We start from the raw sequence: 26,805 nt of genomic DNA, 5'->3' as shown, positions 1-26,805 counted from the left end.
TTTTGCAACAACATCCTTTAAAACAACATCTTTCCATCCCCCATACTCACTCACTTCTAACATGTCCAACTCCAAGTTTCCACCTGTGGCCATATTCTCTCCTCTCTCTCTCTGGACTCTGGATCACTGCTCTTCTTACCCTGAAGTACTCTTTCTGCACTGCCAAGCACCAACATTGCTCTCCAAATAGATACTTGGTTGTAATAGGCTGAATGAGTGAGCCTTACAAACCATTCACCTTTACTTCCATAGAATTGTATTTTCTCTTGTCTTTTGCTCTTTTTTTTCTCATAAGTTTTCTTTACGGTACAGTGAGAGTGTGAGTAGGCTAATCCATATTCTCTCCTCTCTCTCTGGATTTTGTACAACACGTGGAATTACAGCCTGGTAAGTATGCTGAAGCTGAACATAACCCTCCCTCGCACCCATCTATAAGTTGTTTTTATGTTGTTTTAACAATGTTCAGATTTTGTTCATTTGTTTGCACTTGTATATACTGCAGGTTGTTTATTTTATTTAGTGTAGTCATTATTTGATATTACTATTATATACAGTCTTCTATTGTGCCGTTATTTCACATTCTTATTAAAAAGTTGCAGAAATGACCCAGAGTCACAAAGTTCTGTTTCAGTGGATTCATATGCTTTTTAAACTAAACAAAAGTGTAAACACAGACACAATGTTGGGATATAATTAATGATCATTTAAACTATTTATTCTATTTAAAAACATGCAATACTTTAAATGAGAAAATACACTTCATAATTTAAAACATATAAAGCTTTTTCAGATAAGTACAACACTGTTTCCCCTTCACCTGAAAAGTGATGTGATAGTTTAAATAAATATGAAAAGGAAAATGCCAGGGAAAAACAACTTAATGATCAAATTACCAATTTTTCCATCATTTTCCTTTTTCCATGTGATCAGCCGAGGACAAGAAAGAAGGAATCCACAAATATCCACAATATCCTGGAAAAAACACTGAAATAACAGGCTCTGTATGAGAGTTGCTCTTTGAAGAGAATAAGGCAATTAGCCTAATTAAAAAAGATAATTACAGTCAAATACAATAATAATTTATTTAAGCAAAAGAGAAAAAAGTCAATCTATTTTGGACAGACTTCATTGTAAAATGTCAGACATAATTTATAAAGACAGATTTTGATCTAACAGCAGCAAAACTTCATGCTAAACGCTGTGTGCTTGGGTCAGGATGATGATGATACTGACCTTTTTTCCTTTTTTAAAACAGTTTAAAACAAAACAAACAAAACAGCAATAAAAAAATCAAGCAAACAGACATTTTCAAAGGAACTTAGAAACAAAAAAGACTAACAAGTGTCAAAGGTCACAGAATACAATCGTATTTACATTTGTATTTATTGTTGATAAAATATAACATTTTGTTTAGGGTTACGTGTCAAAGATCAACAGGCTCCAAACATATATAAAATAAAAGCATCACAATAAAATTAAAACAAGACTTTTCTTCTCAACCATTTACCCCAGTATGCAGAAATGTTAATAGGCTTGTTGTCTCGAGGTAAATGTCAGTACTTCCATGTCATACACCTCTTTAAAAATATCATACCATTCGCCTACAGATGCAGGATCTTCCTTGAGCCATTTCTTTGTAATGGCCTTTTTGCTAGTTGTTAGCAGTGTGTTAAGAAGATACACATCATTTTTGCCATTTCTGCAGAGTAAATTCCCAGGTATATAGTTTTAAAATTACATTCCAAATTCAATCCCTTTATTGTATTTATCTCTTTATTTAAATCTTGCCAATAGGTGTTTATAATATTACTGTCAAAATATGTGGACATGATCTGCCAATACATTTCCACATTTTCTCCAGCATTCACCATTTTTTGATCTCTAGTTTGAAAGTATTTTATTTCATGTGTTATAAAGAACCTGATTACATTTTTATAAATAAATTCCCTCCATGAATCTGAATTGTGATCGTCTGTGTTTCCCAAATGGGTAACTATTCCTTATTTGTTATTATATTGGCTTCCCTTTCACATTTCTGTTTGATATACATTGTTGAATGTTTCTTTGTTAATGTCAGACAGGAATAAACTCTTGATACTAGTTTCTTAATTAACCTTCTTTTTGTAAGCATCTATAAATACCTGCACTACTGTTGTTGTTTTTATGTCTTCTGAATCTCTTATTTTTTATTGAAGTAGTCTCTAACTTGAAGGTAACGGAAAAAGTTTAGTTTATATAAGTTATATATATTGGAAATTTGTTAAAAACTTTCTATTTCATTATCAGTAGTGATGAGACAGAAGGATGTTATGTCTTGCAAACTCCATTGTTTAAATCGTAGATCTAGTTTTGCTGGTTTAAATTAAATATCATGTTCAACCCATCTTAATATCTTAGCTTGTCTTAATATGTTAGCTTTAATTGTTTGTACCAAATTTTCAAAGGTGTCTTTGTCAGGGAATTCAATTTATGCAATTCTGTATGTTGGAAATTTCTATCACCTAATAATACTTGGAGAGGTCAGTGGATTTGTAATTGTTCAAATTCTTTCCACTTTGCACAGTATTTGTCATTGCACCAATGAACTCTGTGTCTAAGCTGTGCTGCCTTATAATAATCATCTAATTAATCTATATCCTGAATATAATCCAAATTTTTCAAGAGAATACATCACCTTGGGTAAACTAAAGTCTGGGTATGTAAGAAACAGAAACACATCATCAGCGTATAAACAAATTTTATTTTATGTCTTTCTTAATTTTCACTCCCCTTATTTCTGTATCATCTCTGATTAGTTGTGCCAATGGTTCAGTAAATAAAGAAGGACTTAATGGGCATCCTTGTCAATATCCTCTTTCTAATATAATATGTTCTGAAATATCTCCGTTCATTTAAATTCTAGCTGTAGGATCCAAATCGTTGCAGAACTAAATATAAAAAAATCCCCCAACTCATCGAATCGAATGCTTCTTCTGCGCCTAGGCTACTTAGAAGACTGCGAATCTTGTTATGAGATATATAATCTATTACGTGAAGGGCTCGCCATATATTATCATAAGCTTGTCTTTGTTTTAAAACACCTGTTTGATCAGTATCTATTAGGTCTGGAAAAATGCCCTCTAATTGTTAGGCTGATATAGATGCATAGAGTCAATATTTAGGACTGAAATAGGTCTATATGAATTACACTCTAGTGGATATTTTTTCTTCTGAAATCACAGATATGACAGCTTCTCTCCAGGATCCAGGTGGGTTCGCCCTCACGTAAGGTATGATTAAAGCATTCAAAAAGCATTGACATCAACTGTTCTTTAAATATTTTATACCATTCTGCAGGGAAGCCATAAATGCCTGGTACTTTAGATGTTTTAAGTTTTGATATAGCGTTGCTTATTTCTTCTATGGTTATTTTTTTGAGTTAGGGTTTTATTTTGTATTGATCCAATTGATGTCAAATCTAATGTGTGTAAAAATGCTTGCATGTTTGCAAGTTCAATATTATCTTTTGAGGTATATAATTCCTTACTAATTCCTTCCTCCAATTTATGACATATCTTTTTAGTTTTGGGATCTTTGATTTTGAATATCCTCCTCTCTGCCTGTTTCCTTATTCTTCATGCCAGGAGCTTTTTTTGCTTTTGGACCATTTTCATAAAATTTAAAAATGTCAGTTTTAATTGTACTTGGTCATCGAATATTTTATTGAGTTCAGCTTTAACTTCTTTGATCTTATTAAAAATATCTGGATCTTCTTTATTACCATATTTAGTCTCTAATTCTATATTCAGATTATTCATGTAATTCAGTTTTTTTCCTCTTGATCCCCACATTATAAGTTTACCTCACATAACAGCTTTAGCTGTGTCCCATATGATACTAGATGACACCTCTCCATTATTATTGTTTTAAAAAGTCTAATAGTTCTTTTTTTAACATATTCTACACACGTTAAATCATTCAAATGATTAGGGTTAAATTGTCTTTTTGGGTTTATTGTCCAGGTAAACTGTTAAATATACTCCTGCATGGTCTGAGATGTCCCTTGTTCCTATTGTACAGTCTTTTATTTTATGTTGATCTGACCCAAACATAAAAAAATAATCAATTCTAGAATGAGACATGTGGGCGGAAGAAAAGAAAGTATGTTCTTTTTTAAGAGGGTATAGGTCTCTCCATACATCTATTAAGCCTAATTCTTTCATCAGATATCTTATTTGTCAAGTTTCTTGACTAATTTGCTTAAGATGAGTCCAATTTAGGCTAAAGTTGTACATTCCAGTCTCCCCCACTGATCAACGTACCTGATGCCTCCTTGGCTATAACACTATTTTTTTTTTTTTGAGAAATGCTTTGTCTTTTTCAGGTGGTCTATTTAAATCAACTAATGTAACTTTGTTTTGGTTGATAGTTCCTTTAATGAGGTTATATCGCCCTTCTTTATCAGTAATCTTGGAAATTAATTGTAAGCTGATTTTGTTTAAGATTAATGTCATTACTCCTCGTTTACGACCATTATTATGTGAGGAAAAGAAAACCTTAAATCCTTTTTTTTCTAATTTCTTATGTTCTGTATCAGAAAGATGCGTCTCTTGCCAGATTATCTGTTGCTTTTCTCTTCATTTTAGCCACGAGTTTCCTTCTTTTAATCGAATTTACTAACCCATTAATATTTAAAGTAATGACTCTATATTCCTGTTTTTGCATATACTATAAACAGATGTTATTGCAAAGATCACAGTGACCGGAACATGAAAAACACAAACATGAACATCTTGAACCACATAAACAACATAACGAAAAAGGTTTCCAAACCTTAAAGTCTTAAATAACTTCTTAATGTGAGGGGAAAGCTTTTCTTCTCTAAAGGGTCCCTTGTTGCTGTGCCTATTGCACAAAAAATGTTAACAAATATATTCAGCGCCTATATCTGGCAATATTATATTCTTGTATTTCTGGTTAGGTTTTCAAGTTAAATATTTCTAATTATAGCAAGGGATTTTAAGTGTATAAATTGGAATCCCTTTATTTCTTCCTACCAGTATGTTACTCAATGACTCGAGTCTTGGTGTGCTTTAATCGTTTATCTTGTGTCTTGGTCAGTTGTGTTAAATACCATTCCTCCTTTAAATGTTCATCATCGGTGAATCAAGTCAAGAAGTTTAACCAGTCTCTCAGAGTTCTTTGTCAGGATCTGTCAGGTTTTACCCTTCTTTCAAACAGAGCTAATGTTGTCCCTTTAAAATTCAAGTAGTTTTTTCCAGATCTTCACTTGATGTTTTTCCTTACTTTTCTTCAATGTCACTCCAAACTTTGTCAAGGTCTTTGTTTCACTTTCCAAGAGATTCCTATAATAGTTTCTTCTTCGCTGTTTATCAGTCCTTTTTCTTTCAGATCTCTTGATGCCTCCATCATCGAATTGTACATGACCGGACCGTGAAAGATTCTAAGTTTCGCTGTCGGTGGTGTTTGGAACTTAATCCCCTTTTTTTCAGAATTTTTCTTATCGGAGCAAAAGCCGTCTTTTCTGTTTGATCTCAGGTGGGTAGTCTTGGTAAAAAAAATCCTTTTTTTGTTCCAGTGTAATACTTTTTTTCTCCATGCAAAGTGGAGGACAAGGTCCTCCTGTTTTTTTTTTTTTTCCAGGAAGAATACACCACTGATCAAGTGGGGTGCGTCAGTGGGTGGTTTTGGTCTAAGTGCCCGGTGACACCGTTAAATTTTAAGGTCCAATTCATCGAGTGACAGCTCCGTTTTGATAATCGTTTCCACCAAGTCTTGGCTATTATTCACTTTGCTTTCTTCTGTGATTCCAAAAATCTAAATATTATTTCAACGGGAGTGTGTTTCTAGATCGTCCTGGTTACGTACGTAACCCACGTTTCCTAAATATTGAACGGAGACGGGTGTCTGTATAAACTTTGGGAGTGCTTTAGACGACCAATCATTTCTGAAGATATTAAAACGGGCCAATGAAATGCTAATTGAATTGGCGGAGCTTAGCTCCACAGCTGAATCTGATGAGCCAAGTAGTCTATCACGCTCTTGATGTGTAGTTTGCCAAGCCAAAGCATGAGCGCACTGACATCACCAATAGCGCAACCTTCCAATGTCCCCTTTTGCTTTTTTTCCACGTAAAGGCGCAAATCGCGAACGGGTCAAAGCAGTGAGTGGGTTGAGCCTGCCTCCTCCGAAGGCAGCGCTTGCAGGTTCACCACCTGATCTCTAAATGGGGTGGTCGGGCCGGGGTCTTATGACAGCGTGAGAGTAACCGGGCCCGAATTCAAGGCACGATTCGCTGACCGAAAATGCCTCCAGATCCCCAAATCTCTTGAATGACGCCAATGCGATCACCAGAGCTGTTTTTAATGACTGAATTTTAAGAGATACTGACTCTAGTAGCTCGAAAGGATCTCTCTGCAGACCCGCTAGGACTAGAGAAGGCAGAGAGGGGGGCGTGATGGATTTAATCGGATGATTAGATCATGCTTCCAGAGCGTGTTGCCATCTTCCGCGTTATGATGAGCGGAGATCGCAGCCACGTGGAGGGTGACAGCCTATGCTCCATCTTATCCTGAAGGAAGGATAACACAATGCTAATCTGGCAAGTTCGAGGGTCTTCTCGGCGAGAAGCGCACCACTCAGAGAATAGACTCCACTTCAGTGCGTAGGCATGCCTCGTAGAGGGTGCTCTAGCCTGAGTGATGGTGTTAAGTACCGAGGGCAGTAAGTCACCTAAGTCTTTCTCGCCCTGTCTATGGACCACACGTGAAGGTTCCAGAGATCTGGGCATGGAAGCCAGATGTTGCCCCGTCCCTGAGAGAGGAGGTCCTCCCTTAGGGGAATGTGCCAAGGAGGGGTCGCCGCAAGGAGTGTGAGCTCCGAAACCCAGGTCCGGTTGGGCCAGAGGGGCGCAACAATCAAGACCTGCTTTTCATCCTCCCTGACTTTGCACAAAGTTTGTGCGATTAGGCTCACTGGGGAAAAGGCATATTTGCGAATGCCCGATGGCCAGCTGTAAGCCAATGCATCCGTGCCGAGGGGGGCCTCGGTCAGGTAATTAAACGGCTGGCTTTGTGCGTTCTCGGTGGAGGCAAACAGATTGATCTGGGCTTCCCCAAAGCATGCCCATATCAGCTGGACCGAATCGGGGTGGAGTCTCCACTCTCCCCGGGACACTAGCTGCCGTGAGAGCGCATCGGCTGAACGGTTGAGCTCGTCTGGAATTTGGATGGCACGCAATGATTTCAGCCGCGTGTGACTCCAAAGGAGCAGACGGCGAGCAAGCTGAGACATGCCGCGGGAGCGTATACCCCCCATACAGTTGATATAAACCCCGTCGCCATCGCGAGACGAGGCTAGAAAGAGCCTATTGTCACGATAGCAGAGTATGCGGATGCTCGCAAGGCACAGTGGCGCCAGGGCACCCTCCGCGAGCTTGGTGAAAACCCACGAAGACAGAGAGCCCGAAGGGGAGGACTTTGTATTGCTACGGTTGTCCTTTGAACATGAACCGGAGAAAGGGGCAGTGGCATGGAAGAATGGAGGCGAGAAAATATGTGTCCTTCAGGGCTAACATGTCCAATTCCAGATCAGTAAACATACTGACAACCCTGAAGGGTGGCAGGAGGTCCGGATCTTCCTCGGAGCATGTCAACCCACCCTCCGATGCAGCGATGGACGTCATGCCCCCAGTGACATCTAATGAAAGCACGCCCAGCTCGGAGGATGGACCAGCGCTCACACTCGAATCAGAAACAGAGCGCACTGGAGAGGAGTGAGGGGTCCGCGGGCCCGAAGGTGACGGATTAGCCTCCACTGTAACCCTCAGGCCTGCCCAAGTGCTAAAGGCTAGGCAAGAGCAGCAGGGGTGACTTTCCCTAATAAAAAATTAGTGCAACAGTCAAGCCGTCGCTATGCGGGCAAGAACTGTCCGCGAGCACTGCATCAACATGTTGGACCACCAAGCATGTGACCAATACTCGTGCCTGTCATCCGGGGCGAGGAAACCACCGCATCCAGAAACGCACGGTCGAAACGACATCTTTAAAAAGACGTGCTGTACGACCGTGTGCTCTCATAGGGAATAATGCTCTTTCAGTAAACTGCTCTTTCAGATCACCAGAGAAACGCCAAGGGGACCACCGCTAACACGTCTTCTCCCACACTGGTGAAGGTAAGGCTTTCTTCAAGTTGGAAGTCAGCTCAGCAGAAGGGTTCTTCAGTCTCAGATCGGGTCTGAAGGAACAATTTGGATGAGCTAACTCGCACAGCTGACTGATATAGCCCTAATTGGCTCATCAGTTTCAGCTGTGGAGCTAAGCTCTGCCAATTCAATTGGAATTTCATTGGGCCGTTTTAAAATCTTTAGAAATGATTGGTCGTCTAAAGCACTCCCAAAGTCTGTTTATACAGACACTCGTAAAAGTTTTCCTATGAAGGGGAACTCACAGTTTCTCTTTTAAATTTTCATGAATTTGGATGGTTTGATCGAGCATTTCTTTCATCTCAGCAACGTTCTCCAATTCTCCAACTCGCTGCTCCGCTTTGTTGACCTTATCTGCTATTGCGTTTAGGTCTGTGAAAAGGCCATCCAGTTTTTGATTGACTTCTTGTTTAAAGTTACTTAGTTCCATTTTCACATCTTTTGCAAGATAATTTGGAAGGCGGAGAGGTCAGATTGAATATCCATTTGGAAAACTTTGATGTCTGAATGTATTGCTGCAATGCAAGCTAACAGGCTATCAGCTACCCCGTCCATCTCGGATTTTTCATCTGTTGATTTCTCATTTTTTTCCAAGTTTCAATGGTTATTTTGTCCAAGCCTTTTAGTTTTTGTCCCCCTCCGTGTTATTTAAATATGGTTTAGGTTATCATATATGATGTAAAAAGGAGGATTAATACCAGTGTGTATGGGAACGCTCTTTCTATGCTGCTTCATGTGTTGACGCCATACTGGAAACCATCCCATGTGTTTCTTAAGCTGCCCCCAAAGAGTGAAACTCTGTACACACTGATCATGTCTACAGTTTCTCTCCAGTGTGAATCCTCTCATGTGTTTTAAGGGTTCATGAGTGAGTAAACCTCTTACTGCACTGTGAACACTGGTTTTGATATGGTTTTGCTCTAGTGTGAATCCTTTGGTGCCGTTTTAATTCTGCAGCTGTAATAAAAGTCTTCTCACACTCCAAGCACATCTACTCTCTCACACCAGTGTGGATCTTCATGTGTTTATTAAGGTTTGATGATTTGCTGAAACTCGTCCCACACTGAGTGCAAGTGAATGGTCTCTCTCCAGTGTGGATCATCATGTGTTGATTAAGGTGTGATGATTGGCTGAAACTCTTCCCACACTGAGTGCAAGTGAATGGTTTCTCTCCAGTGTGGATCCTCATGTGTAGATTAAGGGTAGATGAGTGGCTGAAACTCTTCCCACACAGAGTGCATGTGAATGGTCTCACTCCTGTGTGGATCCTCATGTGTTTATTAAGGTATGATGATTGGCTGAAACTCTTCCCACACTGAGTGCATGTGAATGGTTTCTCTCCAGTGTGGATCCTCATGTGTTGATTAAGGTATGATGATTGGCTGAAACTCTTCCCACACTGAGTGCATGCGAATGGTCTCTCTCCAGTGTGAATCCTCATGTGTTTATTAAGGTGTGATGAGTGGTTGAAACTCTTCCCACACTGAGTGCATACGAATGGTTTCTCTCCAGTGTGGATCATCATGTGCTTATTAAGGTATGATGATTGGCTGAAACTCTTCCCACACTGAGTGCATGTGAATGGTTTCTCTCCAGTGTGGTTCATCGTGTGAATTCTAAGTTTGCGTTTGCTTGTCAAACTCTTCCCACACTGAGTGCATGTGAATGGTTTCTCTCCAGTGTGGATCGTCATGTGTTGGTTAAGTTGTAAGGATTTGCTGAAACTCTTTCCACACTGCGTGCATGTGAATGGTTTCTCTCCAGTGTGGATCATCATGTGTTCATTAAGGGATGATGAGTGTCTGAAACTCTTCCCACACTGAGTGCATGTGAATGGTTTCTCTCCAGTGTGGATCCTCATGTGAATCTTAAGTTTGCTTTTACTTGACAAACTCTTTCCACACTGAGTGCAGGTAAAACAACTCTTGTCTCTCACTTTTAAAATGCCATCAGTCTCTAAATGATTTCTGTCCTCAATTTTGAGATGATGTTCCTCCTTTTTAATCTCCTCATAGTCTTTAATTAGGTCTGAAATAAAAAAGTTAGGTTTTTAGTAAATCATTAAAACTCTCATCAAAAGCTGAAGTGAAAAGGCAGTAAAAACATTGGCTACACAAACCTTAATTTTGATGCACAGTAAATGTAAAAACATAGCAGATCATATTTAGATTGATCTTGTCATATCAACCTCCTGGTGTCCATTACACACATACACATTTAAGCGGATTCTTATTTGATTGATCCCAGAACATTTTTGAGACATCAATTTAAAAGCTGTACAGGGACAGTTATTATATTTGTGTATATGCATAATCACAACAAAACAACAAGTTTTTACAAAACTTGTAAAGCAGATGGGGAATGCTTTTTCATTCTGTGCCTGACTGGTAAACCTGTTAGAATGAACAGCTGAATCTCTGAATATTAGCCTCACATACATGAGACATATCTGCATAAAGCCTTAAATCCGCACCTTTAAACGACAAATGTCCTTTGGTTTAGTAATTTGCAAGTAACGATTGCAATGCAGAATTCTAACACCTAATGGTTTTAGATTAACAAACAAATGTAAATATTAGCCAAAGATAACACAATTAAACACATTGTGCAGTTTTTAAATGAAAAGTTTTTATTCTTAAAAGGATAACAAAATACTGAACTACATAGCCTTGTGTGAAAATATTTTTCCCCATTAAAACATAACTTCACACCAACTTCAAGTTCTCTAGCCACACCCAGACCTGATTACTACCAAACATGTTCGCAATCAAGAAATCACCAAAATAGACCTGTCTGACAAAGTGAAGTAGACCAAAAGTGCCTCAAAAGCTAGACATCATGTCAAAAACTAAAGACTTTTAAACTCAAATAAGAAAGAAAATACTTCTGTCACGAGTAAAAAAAAAAAAAAAAAGTGAACTGAAATGCAGAAAAACAACAAGTCTTTATTGAGGAGTGAGTCCTGGAAAAAGCAAAAGTCAAAGTAAACACCCGGTCGGGTGAGCGCTAAGGAAATGCCGTTGGAAAAAACAACCAGACACTCGCTCACTAGCAGTCCTGGACACAAATACAGGTTGAGTAACAAAATAATATGTAAACAAACAATCGATAACATACTGACAAACATGAAGGGAAATGATGTGATATAAACAGAAAAAAGGGGAAACGAGAGTTCCTTTGACTGCAAATAAAAGCAGATGACAAGAGAAAATCTGTAACCCAGAACAGAAGGAAAGACCAAAAGCTTGAGGTACAGTGACAGTACCCCCTCCCTCAAGAACACCCCCTGGCATTCCCTTAAGACTCACTATGGATCTTTTTTTTTTTTTTTTTGCTCCTTCCTGAGCGTTTTATTTTAAACACAACTAATTTTCCCTTAAATGAGCACAGTAACTAAAGTAGTCGAATGCTTCATTATAGATCTGTGCATTCTTACATTAACAAAAAAACAAAACACAATGAGATTCATTTGCTGCTCTTCACTAAATAACTATAGTAACTTTAATCAATATGCAAATACAATCAAAAGTGAAGTAGATTTTATAGCTTTATTTAATTTCTGTATAGGCCATTGATTTTAATAGGCTAAACGTTTTATTGTCAATATTTTCTAATGTTTGCTCTGTATTCTATCATTTGAAGCTATTTGTTGGGAAGATTGTTTATTGTCATTGCTGTGAAGATTATAAGTTATTGTGTGATTAATGGATAATGAAATGAGAGTGACGGTTTAACTAATTGCACATTGTGATTGACTATGGAATAAAGGGGTGGAGTCGGAGAATTGTGTCACACACTGAGGAAGGCTTTGTGCCGAAACGTCTGTTTGTCTGTTATCACCCGTAAAATGTAAGAAAAAGTAAAAATAAAAACAGTACGAAGCAATTGAGTGCGAATCATTACTTTCTTTTGAAGCTATTTGTTGTCCCATATTTTTTACATCCCAACATTGACAGATTAGTAATGGCTTAAAGTCAGCTAATGTTATGGAAGGGCATACCCACATCATTCCTTCCACAAGCTAATCTGTAAATATTAGATCTATTCAGCAATAACGTTAATTGCATTGGCATATTTATCTGATGTTTTCCCAGCTTGAAGTAGTCGATCAAAAAGCTATTTAGTTTCTTATGACTCTACACTAGCAGTGGAATTTACTGCGATGTGACGGGGCGCCACCTGAAATCTTGCTTAGGGTGCCATATTGGTTAGGGCCGGGCCTGATGTGAGTGCACCCTCAACCAGTCTGGGAGGCAGAGGAGCAGATGTAATGGGCTGCAGGGGGGAGAGAGGAATGGGTTTGATCTTAGACCTCTAAAAACAACGGATGAATGTTTTTAAACTTAGAGCTTAATTTCAGTTGGACTGAGCACTTTGATAATGGGAAATGGGCCAATGAATTTGGGTCCCAATTTACTTGGGGGGAAGTCTGAGAGGAATGTCTTTGGAAGACAACCAGACTTTCTGACCAAAAATGTATAGAGGGGGCAGACGCTTCATTCCTATTGCAAGTCCTTTTCTGGTGATCCTCCATGTCAAAAGGCATCTCTGAATAAACGAATGCATGAGGGAACAATGACATCTGGTTGTTGGAAAGAGAATACGCTTATTTCACACTGCCACCATTTTAAAGAACGAAAGCTAGACTCCGGTGGGAAAAAAACATGGAAGTATAGGATCACCACTGTAAAGATTGCAACAACATGCTGTGGACTACAAACCTCCAGCTGTTGCCGCAATTTGTAAAGATCACTTTAATATAATTCAGTTCAGTTTAATTTAAACAATTAAAAGCAGATTAGGCATCAAACTTAATTACAATCTCTTTAACAGTTATACGCTTAAGTGTCTTAATAGGATTTAGTTCATGGCACCAGGTAAACTCTGTGGGGACGATTCCTTGCTTCAGTCTATGTAACTGAGTGAGCGATAAAACACCATCACACCCTCGTGTTGCCTGTAATAGCGTTGTCCTGGTACTAAAGTTTTAAAACGTCTATTTCCCGCTAACATGTAGGTGCCACAGAGCGTGTTCTTAAACAGCGCTGATTTGCCATAGTGTTCACTGGAGCCCACCAGAAATGACTGTGATTTAAGATATACAGCCAGGTACAAAATGTTCCTGTGTGGCTCCAGGCGATACTTCCGGGTATCACCGGCTCTCCAGGGCCGAGTTTGGACATGCCTGCACTAGGGGAACGAGACAGGGCTGCCCTCTGTCCCCTGTGCTCTTTGACATTGCCATCAAACCTCTTACAACCATATTAATGAACTCCGATGGCTTGCAAGGAATTTTTATGGGACAAGAACATAAGGTCCTGCTATATGCGGATGATCTTCTTTTTCTGTCAAATCCAATACATGTATTCCAAAAGCTCTTACAATCATTTCAGAATTTGGAAATGTTTCGGGATACAAAGTCAATCTAGCAAAGAGTCTCATTTTCCCTATCAATGATAAAGCACAGCTAATGTCCTTCCAATCTAGGGATGGGAAGATAAACCGATATGTATCGATACGCGGTCATGCGCGTGCACGATGCGAGTGCATCGGTAGAGCAGCAGAGGATGAATGAAATATTAAAAGCAAATCGAGATGCATCGGTTTTTGCGAGATGCATCGATTTTTCCAAGATACAACTCATCTTTTTAATATAGAATGTATTATTTATTTTTTTAACAAGTGTTGTCAAACTGTTTTTAGCGCATAATTTAATCGACCTACATAAAGTATGCCTTAGCAACGGATTTGCGGATGTGTACACTACACTACAACTCAGGTCAGGTGTGCGGATTAAGCTAGTGGTGCGCCCTCAGAAAGCGCGAGAAGCAAAATAAACATGTCGGACGCCGAGACAATTTATTCCCCACTGGGTTTTAAATCTAAAGTATGGCAACATTATGGATTTTACAAGAAAGATGGACGACTTGACAAGACAGATGCAATTTGCAAAATGTGCCGCGCATCTGTAAAATACACGGGCAGTACGACGAATCTCATTTCTCACTTGAAGCGGCGCCACGGTGTTGTTGTGGATTCTGTGGAAGCATCTTCCAGTGTTCCTGCATCCTCTGCTTCTTGCTCTGATTCACCTGTAGCTAACAGCTCTAAAAGTGGTGAGAAAAGCATTGAGAGTTTTTTCCATGCCCCGCTTGCTAACTGTTCCGCGCGCTCTACGGCAATCACGGATGCTATTGCATTGTTTATATGCAAAGATATTCAGCCTTATAGTGTCACTGAGAACGAAGGTTTTAAACACCTCCTCCATGTCTTGGAGCCTCGTTATAAGATACCAAACCGAAAGCTATTCTCCGATAAACAGATTCCTGCTCTGTATGACAAAGTAAGAAGAGAGATAGAGGAGTCCCTGCACAAAGCCCAAAGAGTCGCGGTTACAGTGGACGGCTGGACATCGTGCGCTACAGCATCATATGTAACTGTCACAGCACACTACATAGATGACGAGTGGGTTCTCAAAAACCACGTTCTGCAGACCAGAGTATTTAACGAGGCTCATACAGGGAATAATTTGGCCGTTTTACTTCAGGATGTGTGCCGCGAGTGGAAGATCGAAGAAAAGAGTCCCGCGTTAGTCACAGATAACGCCAGAAACATGATCCTGGCTGGTGCTGGTGCCAAGATGGACCCACACGTGAGATGCATTGCGCACACATTGAACTTGGCATCTCAAAAAGCCTTTAAGGTGGACAGTGTCTCTGAGCTGGTGGTGAAAGTTAGGAAGCTTGTTTCCTTTTTCCACAAAAGCCCCAAGGCAACTGACCTTCTGCGAGAAATACAGACACAGTTACACCTTCCCAACCACAAGCTCATCCATGACATTTCCACCAGATGGAACAGTACCCTCGACATGTTGGAGCGTTTCTGGGAGCAGCAGCCTGCTGTACTGAACACTCTGCTGTCCAGGAAGATAAAGAGGCGTGAGGTTATGGCGAGTTTGACAGAAGATGACATGACACTAATCCCAGAGATCATCAAATTAATGTCACCTCTGAAAATGGCAACCACACTCCTTAGTGAGGAAAAAAATCCCACAATCTCCATTATCTCTCCAATCCAAGCCAAACTGCAGAGACAATTCCAACCAGATGAGGGTGATCTAGAGGTTATTTCCTACATGAAAGACAGATTCAGGCAGGACTTTGATGGCCGTTATACATATCTTGAAGGCACTCTCAACTGTGCCTCAGCACTTGACCCACGTTTTAAAGATCTGGCTTTTTTGGATGACAATGATGCCAAGGATATGGTATTCATAAAGATAACAACCGAGGTGGTACAGATGAATGGAGAGGTAAGAACATTTAAAGTAAGATCATTATTGCAGTTAAGAACTAATAATATATGCATATGCATTAAATTCCATGTTTATGTATTTTTAAGGAAGAGGTCAATGTCACAATACCGAATGAAGACCAGAAAGCAGGCACATTGGAAGAGGACCAGACAGCTGAAACAGAAAGCCACAAAAGCCCTTCCAAAGAAGACAAGACAGGTTGGTTTAAATGGAGAAAATGCAACAAATGTACAGAAGTATGTAGTGAAGATGCAATACAGTAATTTTCAGATTGTAAATTAAAGGAATATTTTTAGCAGAAGTGATAAGCCTCTCCTCTGCCCTCTTCTGTAGATGATGCCCCTCCGAAGAAAAAGACTGCCATGGACCAGATGTTTGGAGATTTCCTGAGTGCAAGACCACCAGCAAAAACCATCAGGGAGAAAGCTAAGGATGAAATATTAAAATATAGGGAAAGGGACACTTTAGGTTTGGATGGGGATGTGTTGCAGTGGTGGAGACTGCAAGTAGATCTTTCACTACTATCAGCTTTAGCAAAAAGATATCTGTCCATCCCAGCAACAAGCGTACCAGCTGAAAGAGTTTTCAGCACAGCTGGAGACATAGTTACAGCTCAGCGTAGCTTGCTTCACCCTGATCATGTTGATCAGTTAATATTTCTGAAGAAAAACCTTTAACTGAAAGTGACTGACCAATGTATACTATTCAAAAATGCCACAAGGTGTCCTCCTGTTTACTTTATGGAATTTAATTTAATTTTAATTTAATTTAATTTTATTAGCCTGTTGTTTACAGTGACAGGGATGTTTCAAAGCAGCATAATACTGCTAGTTCACGGTGTTACGTTTTGAATATTCAGTGGCAAAATATATGTTTGTAAAACTTATTTTCATAGTTGAAAAGTTAAATCACAATTCTTGTTGTGCAATAGTAAACATTCTTTATTTAATATTTTATTATATTTTTTTATATATATTGCACTTATACATTCTGTTTATCTTGGAAATACTTAAATAAGATGTGCCATATGTTCTAAAATGGCCCTCTACTGTAAACCGACACTCGGGCTCTGAGAGAAAAGCCAGTTTGTATAAAGTCTTGGTTTTGCTTGGTTAATAAATAATCAAACTCATTCAATGGCACCGCATCTTCTTTCACATCATCACATAAACTTGATCTTATTAGTTAGTGCTGAATTATCGCATTGTATCGTGATATGGGTGTGAATCGTATCGTGTCGCATCGCAATATGTCACAAATGTATCGTTAATATATCGGATCGTATACTTTGTATCGAGATGCGTATAGGATCGGCATTATAGCTTAGATGCCCAACCCTATTCCAATCCTTTCCATTTTCAGTAAGTCCTGATAAATTTGTATATCTGGGTGTGAGTGTGACACGCAAATATTAGGATTTGTTTAATAATAATTTTAAAACGACATTAGACAAATCCAAATGAGACATGACGTGGTGGTCAATCCTTTATTTTTGGCTGGGAAGATCAACTCTATTAAAATGACAATACTACCAAGATTTCTGTTTCTATTTCAGACCGTGCCTGTTTTTATTCCCAAGTAATTTTTCATTTAAATAATTGTATTTCTACTCACATAAGAAAGGAATTCTTGAAAAGAAAAAAGGAAGAGGGTGGATTGAAATGCCAAATTTCTTATACTATTATTGGGTGGCTAATTTACACAAACTGATATTCTGGTTTTCCAACATCTGTAATGATGAGGCCCCACTTTGGTTACTGATGGAACAGCACACGTCTAATCCAGTGTCTTTACGCTCACTACTTTGTGCTCCGATTCCAGTGAGCAAACAATATTCTACAAATAACCCAGTTATTAATGGATCACTCAGAATATGGTCACAATTCAGACTTCACTTTAATAATAAACAAGCATTGCCTTCTGCTCCCATTTTGTTGAATCCGTTATTCCCTCCTTCTTGTATAGATTCAGCATCTCAATAATGGTCTAGAAAGGTAGTTAACTGTGTTAAGGACCTGTTTAAAGATGGCATATTTATCTCATTTCAACAGTTAAGAACAGACATTGAAATTCCCCAGTCTAATTTTTTAGGTACCTTCAGGTCCGAAGTTTCATTAAAAAACACTTCTCTCCATCACTGAACCAACCAGAAGCATGCTGGATAGATGAATTGGTAAATATGGAGCCATATCAAAGGGCTGTTATGTCCATGTTATATGAAGTGATCCAAAGAACTGCCTCCCCTTCCCTAAATTGTATAAAGCAAAAATGGGAAGATGAACTGGGACTAGAAATATCAGATACAGCCTGGCAATATGCCATAGAACTGGTACACTCATCTTCTGTATGTATTAGACATGGTCTTTTTCAGTTTAAGGTGCTTCATAGGCTTCATATCTAGGAGCAAGCTGGCAAAAATGTATCCAGGGAGAACGATTTGGATTTATACCTTCCAATCCATCTCAGAATAAATCAACGTTTATCCTTTCCTCATCATCTTGTTTCTCATTATTTTTATTAAATATAATTATTTGAATGAGTATTTAACTTTAAAATGATTTTAAGTAAGGAATAAGTTAAACACTGCTTAATATAAGAATGTTCAGTGCATTTGCCTGTCTTTTTATAACTATTTTCAGAAACCACCAAACTAGGTCAGAGGTCACAGAGACCTTGATTGGAACTGAGGCTGGAAGCAACTGTTTCTATTGTTATTTCTATGAGTTAATACTATCTAAAATGTCTAAGAGTGATTTTGCTATTTTTTTGGTTAATTATTTTAAAGTGATTCCACTTTTTATGTAGATAGACACTGTGTGTAGTGAGGATGTTGTAGCAGTCTTGAACCAGTTTGAGAACAGCTGAACGTACAAGAAAAAATCCTTGAGTTTCCACCCTAGATAGTCTCAAAATTGTGCCCCTGGTTTAGCATTTCCTAGGTCTGGAGTCAGCTCTAAAACAGTCTAGAGGATGTCTGACGTTTATGTTTAACATACGGTTCAGAATTGTCCGCACAAACCCCATGTGGAAATGTTCCTAGTCTCTGTGTGTTTTAATCAATCAGGTTAGGACACCTGTATGTATGCCACAGTTAATGACGTTATGTGAGAGTATAATTGTTATTGATTGGTGATTGTAAGCAGAGCGGCCTAGGAACTCATTGCGAGTGTTGAAGCTGGCTTCTTCAGATGATACTGCAAACTATCTTCAGTAAACTTGATTTATTAATTTAAATCTTTAACTCCGGCTCTTCTTCATCTGACAGACTGCTCATTCTTTGGGTCAAACTGTGTACCATCCCTACAAGGGTCGGATTCATCTTTCCCCAGATGTGGTTTGGAGCCAGCAGATCTGATGTTCTGGGGATGCCCTAGATTACATACATTTTGGACTAATATTTTAGGATCCTTTTCATCTATATGTAATAAAGATATGGATCCTAATCCTTTGACCTCAATTTTGGTACAGTGCCAAAAGAAATGCACCTGTCAGCTAATCACATTGCCTCTTCTTCTTTATTGACCAGACGCCTGATTCTTCTCTTGTGGAAAAAAACAAACCCGCCATCCCACAGACATTAGATATGATAATTGTTATCACATCTTAAACTCGAGCACCTTGAGTACACCATCCGAGGCTCTACAAAAAAGTTTTATGAGGTTTGGCAGCCTTTCCTATCCTACATTGAACGCTCAGGGGTTATTATATCCTAAGTGAGAGTTTATCCCTAATGTCCTATTTTGTTTTATCTATTTTTATAAAAAATTTTCTCTTTCTCCGTTTTTCTTTATGGGGTGTGATTATGTCTGTAGCTCTGTACCATGTTAATTTTTTGTTCAATTCGTATGTTGTGGAAAAATTGAAGACTTTCGAAAAATCTATAAAAATATTTGAATAATAAGAATGTAAGCAGAACTAAATAGATTTTAGAATGAGTAATGATCCCATTAATCTGAGAGGGTGCTCGCTGCAGAGCCATTTGAGGAGAGCTCCTCCTCCTGTAAGCTGTTTTAATGCGTACACCAACCCCACCCCTAACCCTACCCCCAGTGACATCACTTGTAGAAGAAGTGCAAAAAAGGTGGAGCTCAAGCTTAAGCTCCCCCTCTCTGGAGCTCACCTCTCCTCAAATGGCTCTGCAGCGAGCACCACTTGATTAATCTAGTGACAGTACATGTTTCTGTCGAAGGTCTGTAAATTTAAGCTAATTATTCATTAATGAAAGACAAGCCATTGTCATACGTGACTTTGTTGTTTGTGTGACTGAAATGTAGGCAATAGCTGTTTCCATCCAAATATGTGAATTAAATTTATTTGCACAACTGGAATAAATTGCATAAAAAATATGCAAATAAATCAGTGTTTCCAGGCGACGAGTTGGCGCAGTAGGTAGTGCTGCCGACAAACAGCAAGACGGTTGCTTGTTCGAGCCTCAGCTGGGTCAGTTGGCAATTATTTGTGGAGTTTGCATGTTCTCCCCGTGCTTGCGTAGGTTTTCTCTGGGTGCTCTGGTTTCCCCCACAAGATCAAAGACATGCTGTATAGGTGAATTAGGTAAGCTAAATAGTCCATAGTGTATGTGTGTGGATGTTTCCCAGTGATGGGCTGCGGCTGGAAGGGCATCTGCTGCATAAAATGTGCTGGATAAGTTGGCGGTTCATTCTGCTGTGGCAACCCCAAATTAATAAAGGGACTAAGCCGAAAAAAAAAAAATGAATGAATCCGCGTTTAAAGCTTCCTGATTAACTGGTGAAAACTAACAAGAGTAAAAACAGAATTTACTGCGGTAGGAGAAGCTACATGAATCTTTTCTTTATTTAATAAATGACTTCCTGCAGATTTCAGTTGCTACCCATATCAAACACACCTGAACCAATTAATTAGGACCTGAACACCACTTGATAATTACAGGCAGGTGTGTTTGACATAAGTTGCAACTGAAATCTGCAGGAAGGTGGCTCTCCAGGAACAGGGTTGGCCACCCCTGTCTTATAACAAATCGTTTTTTAATGCTCAAACTGGAATTACCACGGTAAATGACTCTCTCAAATTAGACAAACCTGCCATTTTGAAACAGAAAACCCAGAGTTTCTCTCATTTCAGGGTTTAAAATACTTTGCACTTAACCTCCTGTTTTGAAACAGGGCCCTGATCACATGTGATATTGTTTTAGAACTTCAGTTGCCTATTGGAGAAATGACCAGGAATAATAAACAGCAGAAAACGGTCACACTATTTGCTCTACAAACAAGTGTGTTCATGACTATGCATACAAAGAAAACTAATTAAATTAGAAAATATGACTTTGCAACATCAAGCAGCATTAGACATGTGCCAGTATAAGATTCTGATGGTATGAAAACCTTGAATAAAAATATCACGGTTTCACAGTACTGTGATTACTGCTCTAAAATATATTCTTTTAAATGTCTGGGTAAAAAAAAAAAAAAAACTTGTTCCCCTTTGAACATAATATTTTTTCATATGAGAAACTTTTAAAATATTTTGGAGCTGTAAACATGTCAGGCTGAATAATTCTAAAGAATCATTGACTTCTGCTGTCTTCATTAGTTTCAAAAACACAGATTTCTAAAACGGAATTTTTAGATAGAAAAGGCATCTTTGCATATCTTTTCTGCTGGAGATACTGTTGTCCTAAAAAACATAAAACTAAATGCAAAAAAAAACAAACAAACAAAAAAAAAAAACTTGCATATACATAGGAATGGTACAGCAGAAAATATTGGTGTTTTTTTCAAACCTCAACCTTTTTCAAACCACGGTATACCTTGTAAACTGTTATCGTCCAATGCCTAAGCAGCTGTTTTTAGGATCTAAATACTTATTTTTTTAAAAAGCAAAAAGATTTCAATGGCGGCACCTGCTGGTACATGAAGAAATTGGTCAATACTGACGAACTTTACTCTCAAATGTTTGCATATCATCAGCATGCTCAGGGCCGGAGTGGGACTCCTTTTCAGCCCTGGAGTTTCAAGCCTCAGACCGGCCCACCTCAGTTCACCACTGACTATATTAAAATAAGGTAATTGCCAAATCAGTTTCTAATTACACTATCACATCTTTTTTTTTTTTTTTTGAGAAAACGGCTGCTTTAGAACTTCACATGTTCTAAACCCTAACAGTATTATATGTCTTAACATTTTTAAAAATATATTTCTCAGATGAGGACCAAACCCGGGTCGGAGGCGTCATAACCTAATGTGCTAACCACTGGACCACAACGACTATACACTGAAAGGTAACTCATCTGAGTTATATCATCATTAACCTGCAGGCTGTGTCTGGCCCGCGAGAAAATAGATAAAAAGAGCAGAGCTGCGGTAAAAAAATGAATAAGAAGACTGTGGTCAATAAATAAATAAATTAATTTAAAAAGTGTGACTGCTGATGAAACAGGTATGAAAATTATAATTCGCTTTAAGTATAGAATTACACAAAATATGTAATTTATCTAATGTGTTAGTAAGTGTACCTGAGGTGTTTGTTAGTGTCTGTCTTTTCCTTTAAATTTTTAAGGGAGCTCACGCTGTTTAATTTCCTGTTTTGCGCCCGCCTCTTCCCTTTCTGCACTGACTACGCATGGGAGAGGTGGGTGTCTGCTGAGCTCCAATTAATCTTTAATCATCTTTACTTTATAAATAACTTTTAAAGCTAGTTATCATGTTTAAATAATATTTATACCTTTATTTTTCACATATATTTCATTATTTTTGTGTTATCACTTAAATTGAGGTTTTGATTGACTTTAGCCTAACTGAAGCATGTGAATGCTAAATGCATTGCACTTTACTTTTAACAGAAAAGCTGTAAGGGCGAAGACACACTGTAAAAGCTGTGCTTTTTGATTTATTCTCAGGTATGTTTTGTCACTTTGTTAATATTGTTTGGAGTTTTGTTCTATCTTTCTCTTCATCTCTTCCCCTTTCTGCACTGACTATGCACGGGAGAGAAAAGCTGTATGGGCGAAGACACACTGTAAAAGCTGTGCTTTTTGATTTATTCTCAGTGAGTAAAGAGCCGTCACAACTGCAGATCTCCGACTGGTTATTCCTTAATAAAACAAAGAAAACACAACGCAGAACCGGTTGCACTGAGAGCAACAGATTCTGGAGATAGGGACACCGGCCCTCACGGCCAAAAAACGGACTGGCCCACAGGGAATTCTCCCGGTTCTCTCGATTAGCCAATCCAGGCCTGAGCACGCTGTAATCAATTTCTTAAGCAGCAAAAGTCATTTTTATACTAGTTTGTTGGCCAGTTGTAGTCAGTGCAATGCTAAACGTTATTGTTCCATTATAATTTGTTGGTTTTGCCTCATGTCGTCCCACAACAACATCATATAGTTTAGAATACTGTACAATGTTTTATAACAATTAATTATTTTAGTTTCCATTTTATTTAGCATATTTCAAATCAAAGTCATTCACGTTTTCTGACATACTTTAAATCAGAGTTTCCACAGGTGTCATCAAGTTAAATTTAAGACTTTTAAAGACATTTTTAAGACGATTATGAATGAAATTTTCGACTAAGGAATTTTTCAAATGCCCCAGATGAAAAAGATTTTTATTTGTTTTATATTAAAAAATATTATAATATAAAATATTTAATAATACAATAATACATGAATAATAATAAAATATTTTAGACATTTCTTAGCAAAAGATCTTAAATATTGTGTAAAAACAAGAGAGCTCAAATATAAACCTTCTTTAAAATGAAAAACAAATGAACAAAAGTTTTAAAAACTATAATAAACTAAATCCATGCACAACAATCTGTCCAGGTCAATGTCCTTAGCAGTACTTACCATTATGATAAATAGAGTTAAAATGTCCTTTTTTTTAATTAAAAAGTTGAAAGTTTTATTGAGATGGATTGTTGGGGATTGTGTGGGTTTTGGCCAGATTGGGTAACAAAACATGAACAAAGGAAAATAAAGACTTGTTTAAAAAAAAGATTTAAGACCTACAGCACAATATTTCAGTAAATTTAAGACTTTTTAAGGCCTGAATTTTTGATTTTGGAATTTACGACATTTTAAGACTCCGCGGAAACCCTGTTTAAACACAATAGCCCTGCTAATTAGTTATTATAATGTAATTCTAACTCAGATAATATCTGTGAGAACTAGTAACAACTACAAAAACATAACATGGTTTAAACCCATAAAGAAGTTGAGAAAAAAGGGAATTGTGATCAACGTGACATATGCAAATGGAAAGTACTGAGCCAACACCATCAAAGTAATAGCAGATATCTTCTATGAGAATACTATAGGTCAAACATCGTCAGCTCAGTTAAACCTTTTTTTAATATATTGTTTTTATTTATTTTAGCACCAGTGCTCAAGGATGCTTTACAAACAGAAAGAGAACAAGAAAAGCAATAATCTTAAGAAGGTAGAAAATAGGAGACTAATAATACATAAAAGAATGACAAAAGACACGAGAACAAGTGACAAAAGAAACTCATTCCTGTCTTTTAATGAGTGCTTATGTGCGTTTAGGAGAACTGGGCAGCAAACTCAGGACTACAAGATGGATTTAATTTAGTATACTTATTATTAAAATATATCTGAATGAGGATCAAGTGACTGAGTTGGTCTTTGAGTATAAAAACCAACCTGCTTGTTCCTGCAGATCTTCCTTTTTGACTGTGAATGTTTCTTCAATCTTCACATCTTCACTCTCCTCTTTAATAAACGCCATCTTAACAATAGTGGAGATCAGTCGCTTCAGCAAGAGTTTTTCTCTGTGTTTGGACACTTTATCCTGTTTAAAATGAACAAAACAATAAAAATGTCCCGTTTAAAATAAATAAAACAATGAACAGAAAAAAAACAACTTCTCTTCAACACTTGCTTCGACAGTTTCTTTATATGAGAGTGATTAACAAAAAGAAATCAGGTAAGTCCGAGCAAGAAACAATAGCCACAAATGAGCTGTTTAAAACTAGTACTCCATAGCTTATATATAGTGATGTACACTTAGAATGGAATGGCATTATGCTAATTTATAAACTAAACCTTCATTAAACACTTACTACACACATTTCTGCTGCTTTTTTCAAACAATAGCCCTCATTACTGTAAAATAGTACTTCGTTGTATAAAGGGTAAAATAATATTGTCAATAGCAGGTATATAATTTAGCATCAGATGAAAATCCTGAAACTTTAATCAATCGTTTTATATTTATGTAAATGTTTTAAAACAAACCTTTCTCCAGCTGAATGCAGCGCAGGAGCGGCGCAGCCTTATGACGTCACATGCCACGCCAAAATAAAAGTCTTTTCTTTCGTTTAGTTTTTTTTGCCACTTACTGTTGCAGTCATGACTTATTGATACATTTCTACCTCGTCTTCTACTTTACACTTGCTCTCTCTCTCTCTCTCTCTCTCTCACACACACACAGATGTTCAGTATTTGAAGTTGATCAAAACCTTTAATCTAAACATTTTTAAGACAAATTTTTAAAAACGTTTTTAGGGTCATTATCACTATAAAGTGCCTTTGAGATATCAAAATAAAAAATAAAGTTTAAGATTTTTATTTTAACCACAAAATTGTTGTATTATTTAGACATTTGACTATAAGAAATAAATGTTGGTCAAGCTCCTGCACTTTTTACAAATAATCTACAAGCAGAAAAACAGTAAACAAACCTCAAATTGTGTCAACCCTGTCAAGGACAAATTTAAAGTAGTATATCTTCATTGCAGTGTGATTATTAAATGTGTATTTTCAGAAAGGTCATGTGTCCCTTTACCAACCCAACTTTATAGATTATAAAAAAATCTATTTGTAATAATGAAATAATAGACAATTAAAAAGTAAAATATACAATCGTTGCACATTCTTTTCAAAATAAAACCCAAGATCTAAAATATTTTATCAAACTTTCCAACAATATTAACCCTTATTGATTAATTAAGAAATCACACAAGATGTTTAGCTGAGGTTATGAATAATTTTTTTCATTTTCTTAAAATTTGAACATGACTGAAAAAAAAGATGACAGGCTGGACATTGGCATGACGGTGGACAAAGGCTTTATTTAGTGAACTAAATATGGAGAACCATTTGAAAAACAGCAGATACAACAAGAAATATTAAAGGGTTCATGTAAAAGGATTTTAAACGTTTTCAAGAATTCAGCTTCTGTTTTCACCAATACTGGAAACCACTGAGCCACTATGCCGCCTCTTCTGTTATCAATTAGCTTTTATCAATATGCAAATTAATGGGAAAATAAACAATTATTGTCCTTCAAATGAAGCTAAACTTGCTAATGAATGTTAATCTTTGTATTGTACACTGCATTGGAGGAGTGAAGGGAATGTTGGAGACAACTCAAGTTAAACACTTTAATAATACTGCTTTATTTTTCAGAATAAGGTAAATAATTAGATCAGATGTTCACATAAATGTAGAAATAATTAAGACTGTATTTTTATTTCAAACAGTCAGTGAGCTCCATTATATGGACTTTAAAAGATTATCCTTTATAAATACTGAGACAGATATTGCCAAAAGGTTTGTCTTGTCCACTCATGTATCGCATCTACTGGTGCAGTGTGTGTATGTGTGTATAAGTGTTATAACATTAAAAATTAACTAATTAACAATAAAATATTAAATAAATAAATAAATAAAGTGTCAATAATAATTTATTATGTCCACCCTGTCAAGGAGGGATTTGTGACAGGGTGGACAATGACAGAGAAGACATTTTAGGTTAAAGAGAGCATTTATTCAACACAGGCTGTTCCTGCTGCTGGTAAAGTGTTTCCTAGTGATGGTGAAATGAAGCTTTCTGAACAAGTGAAGCGCTCGACTCAATTGTATCAGAAAAAGGTTCGTTACTCAAAGCTTTCTAAATCAGAGCTCAATGAGGACCTCTTCTGGTGAAAGTGTGGGAAAGCACTGTGCTGCAATAATGTCAAATGTTCACAACTGACAAACTCATTTCATTTTTTTGTCGACTTAGTCCCTTTATTAATCCGGGGTCACCACAGCAGAATGAACCACCAACTTATCCAGCAAGCTTTTTTACGCAGCAAATGCTCTTCCAGCCACAACCCATCTCTGGGAAGCATTCACACACTATGGACAATTCAGCCTACCAATTAACCTGTACTGCATGTCTTTGGACTGTGGAGAAAACCAGAGCACCCAGAGCAAACCCACACAAACGCAGGGAGAACATGCAAACTCCACACAGAAACGCCAACTGAGCCAAGGTTCGTACCAGCAACCCAGCAA

General features: G+C 37.6%; 2 protein-coding genes across 3 annotated transcripts in view; both read right to left on the bottom strand.

The window, feature by feature from the left end:
* Positions 1 to 1,057: 1,057 nt before the first annotated feature.
* Positions 1,058 to 24,809, bottom strand: LOC137487263 (uncharacterized). 2 transcript variants are annotated; one of them, XR_012402235.1, is made up of 4 exons: positions 24,760 to 24,809; positions 24,166 to 24,313; positions 7,320 to 10,231; positions 1,058 to 7,217 (listed from the first exon to the last, which is right to left on the bottom strand). XR_012402235.1 is itself a non-coding variant. In XM_068220185.2 (3 exons), exons 2-3 carry the CDS (start codon positions 24,248 to 24,250, stop codon positions 9,195 to 9,197), a joined length of 1,122 nt encoding a protein of 373 aa, XP_068076286.1. In that variant the 5' UTR covers positions 24,251 to 24,313; positions 24,760 to 24,809; the 3' UTR covers positions 1,362 to 9,194. The 2 variants fall into 2 exon arrangements, 1 of the variants encoding a protein (XP_068076286.1); XM_068220185.2 differs by having other exon boundaries at positions 1,362 to 10,231.
* LOC137491454 (protein NLRC3-like) overlaps positions 21,931 to 26,805 on the bottom strand; it is a 101,789-nt gene continuing 96,914 nt past the window's right edge. Inside the window, exon 9 of the mRNA XM_073949088.1 lies at positions 21,931 to 22,645. The gene's annotated coding sequence lies outside the window, so the exon portion shown is untranslated. The remainder of the gene's footprint in view (positions 22,646 to 26,805) is intronic.

This window comes from Danio rerio, chromosome 4 (genome assembly GCF_049306965.1).
Source record: "Danio rerio strain Tuebingen ecotype United States chromosome 4, GRCz12tu, whole genome shotgun sequence".
Lineage (NCBI taxonomy): Eukaryota > Metazoa > Chordata > Actinopteri > Cypriniformes > Danionidae > Danio > Danio rerio.
The sequence above is the reverse complement of the archived record's forward strand: the minus strand, read 5'-3'. Positions and strand labels throughout refer to the sequence as shown.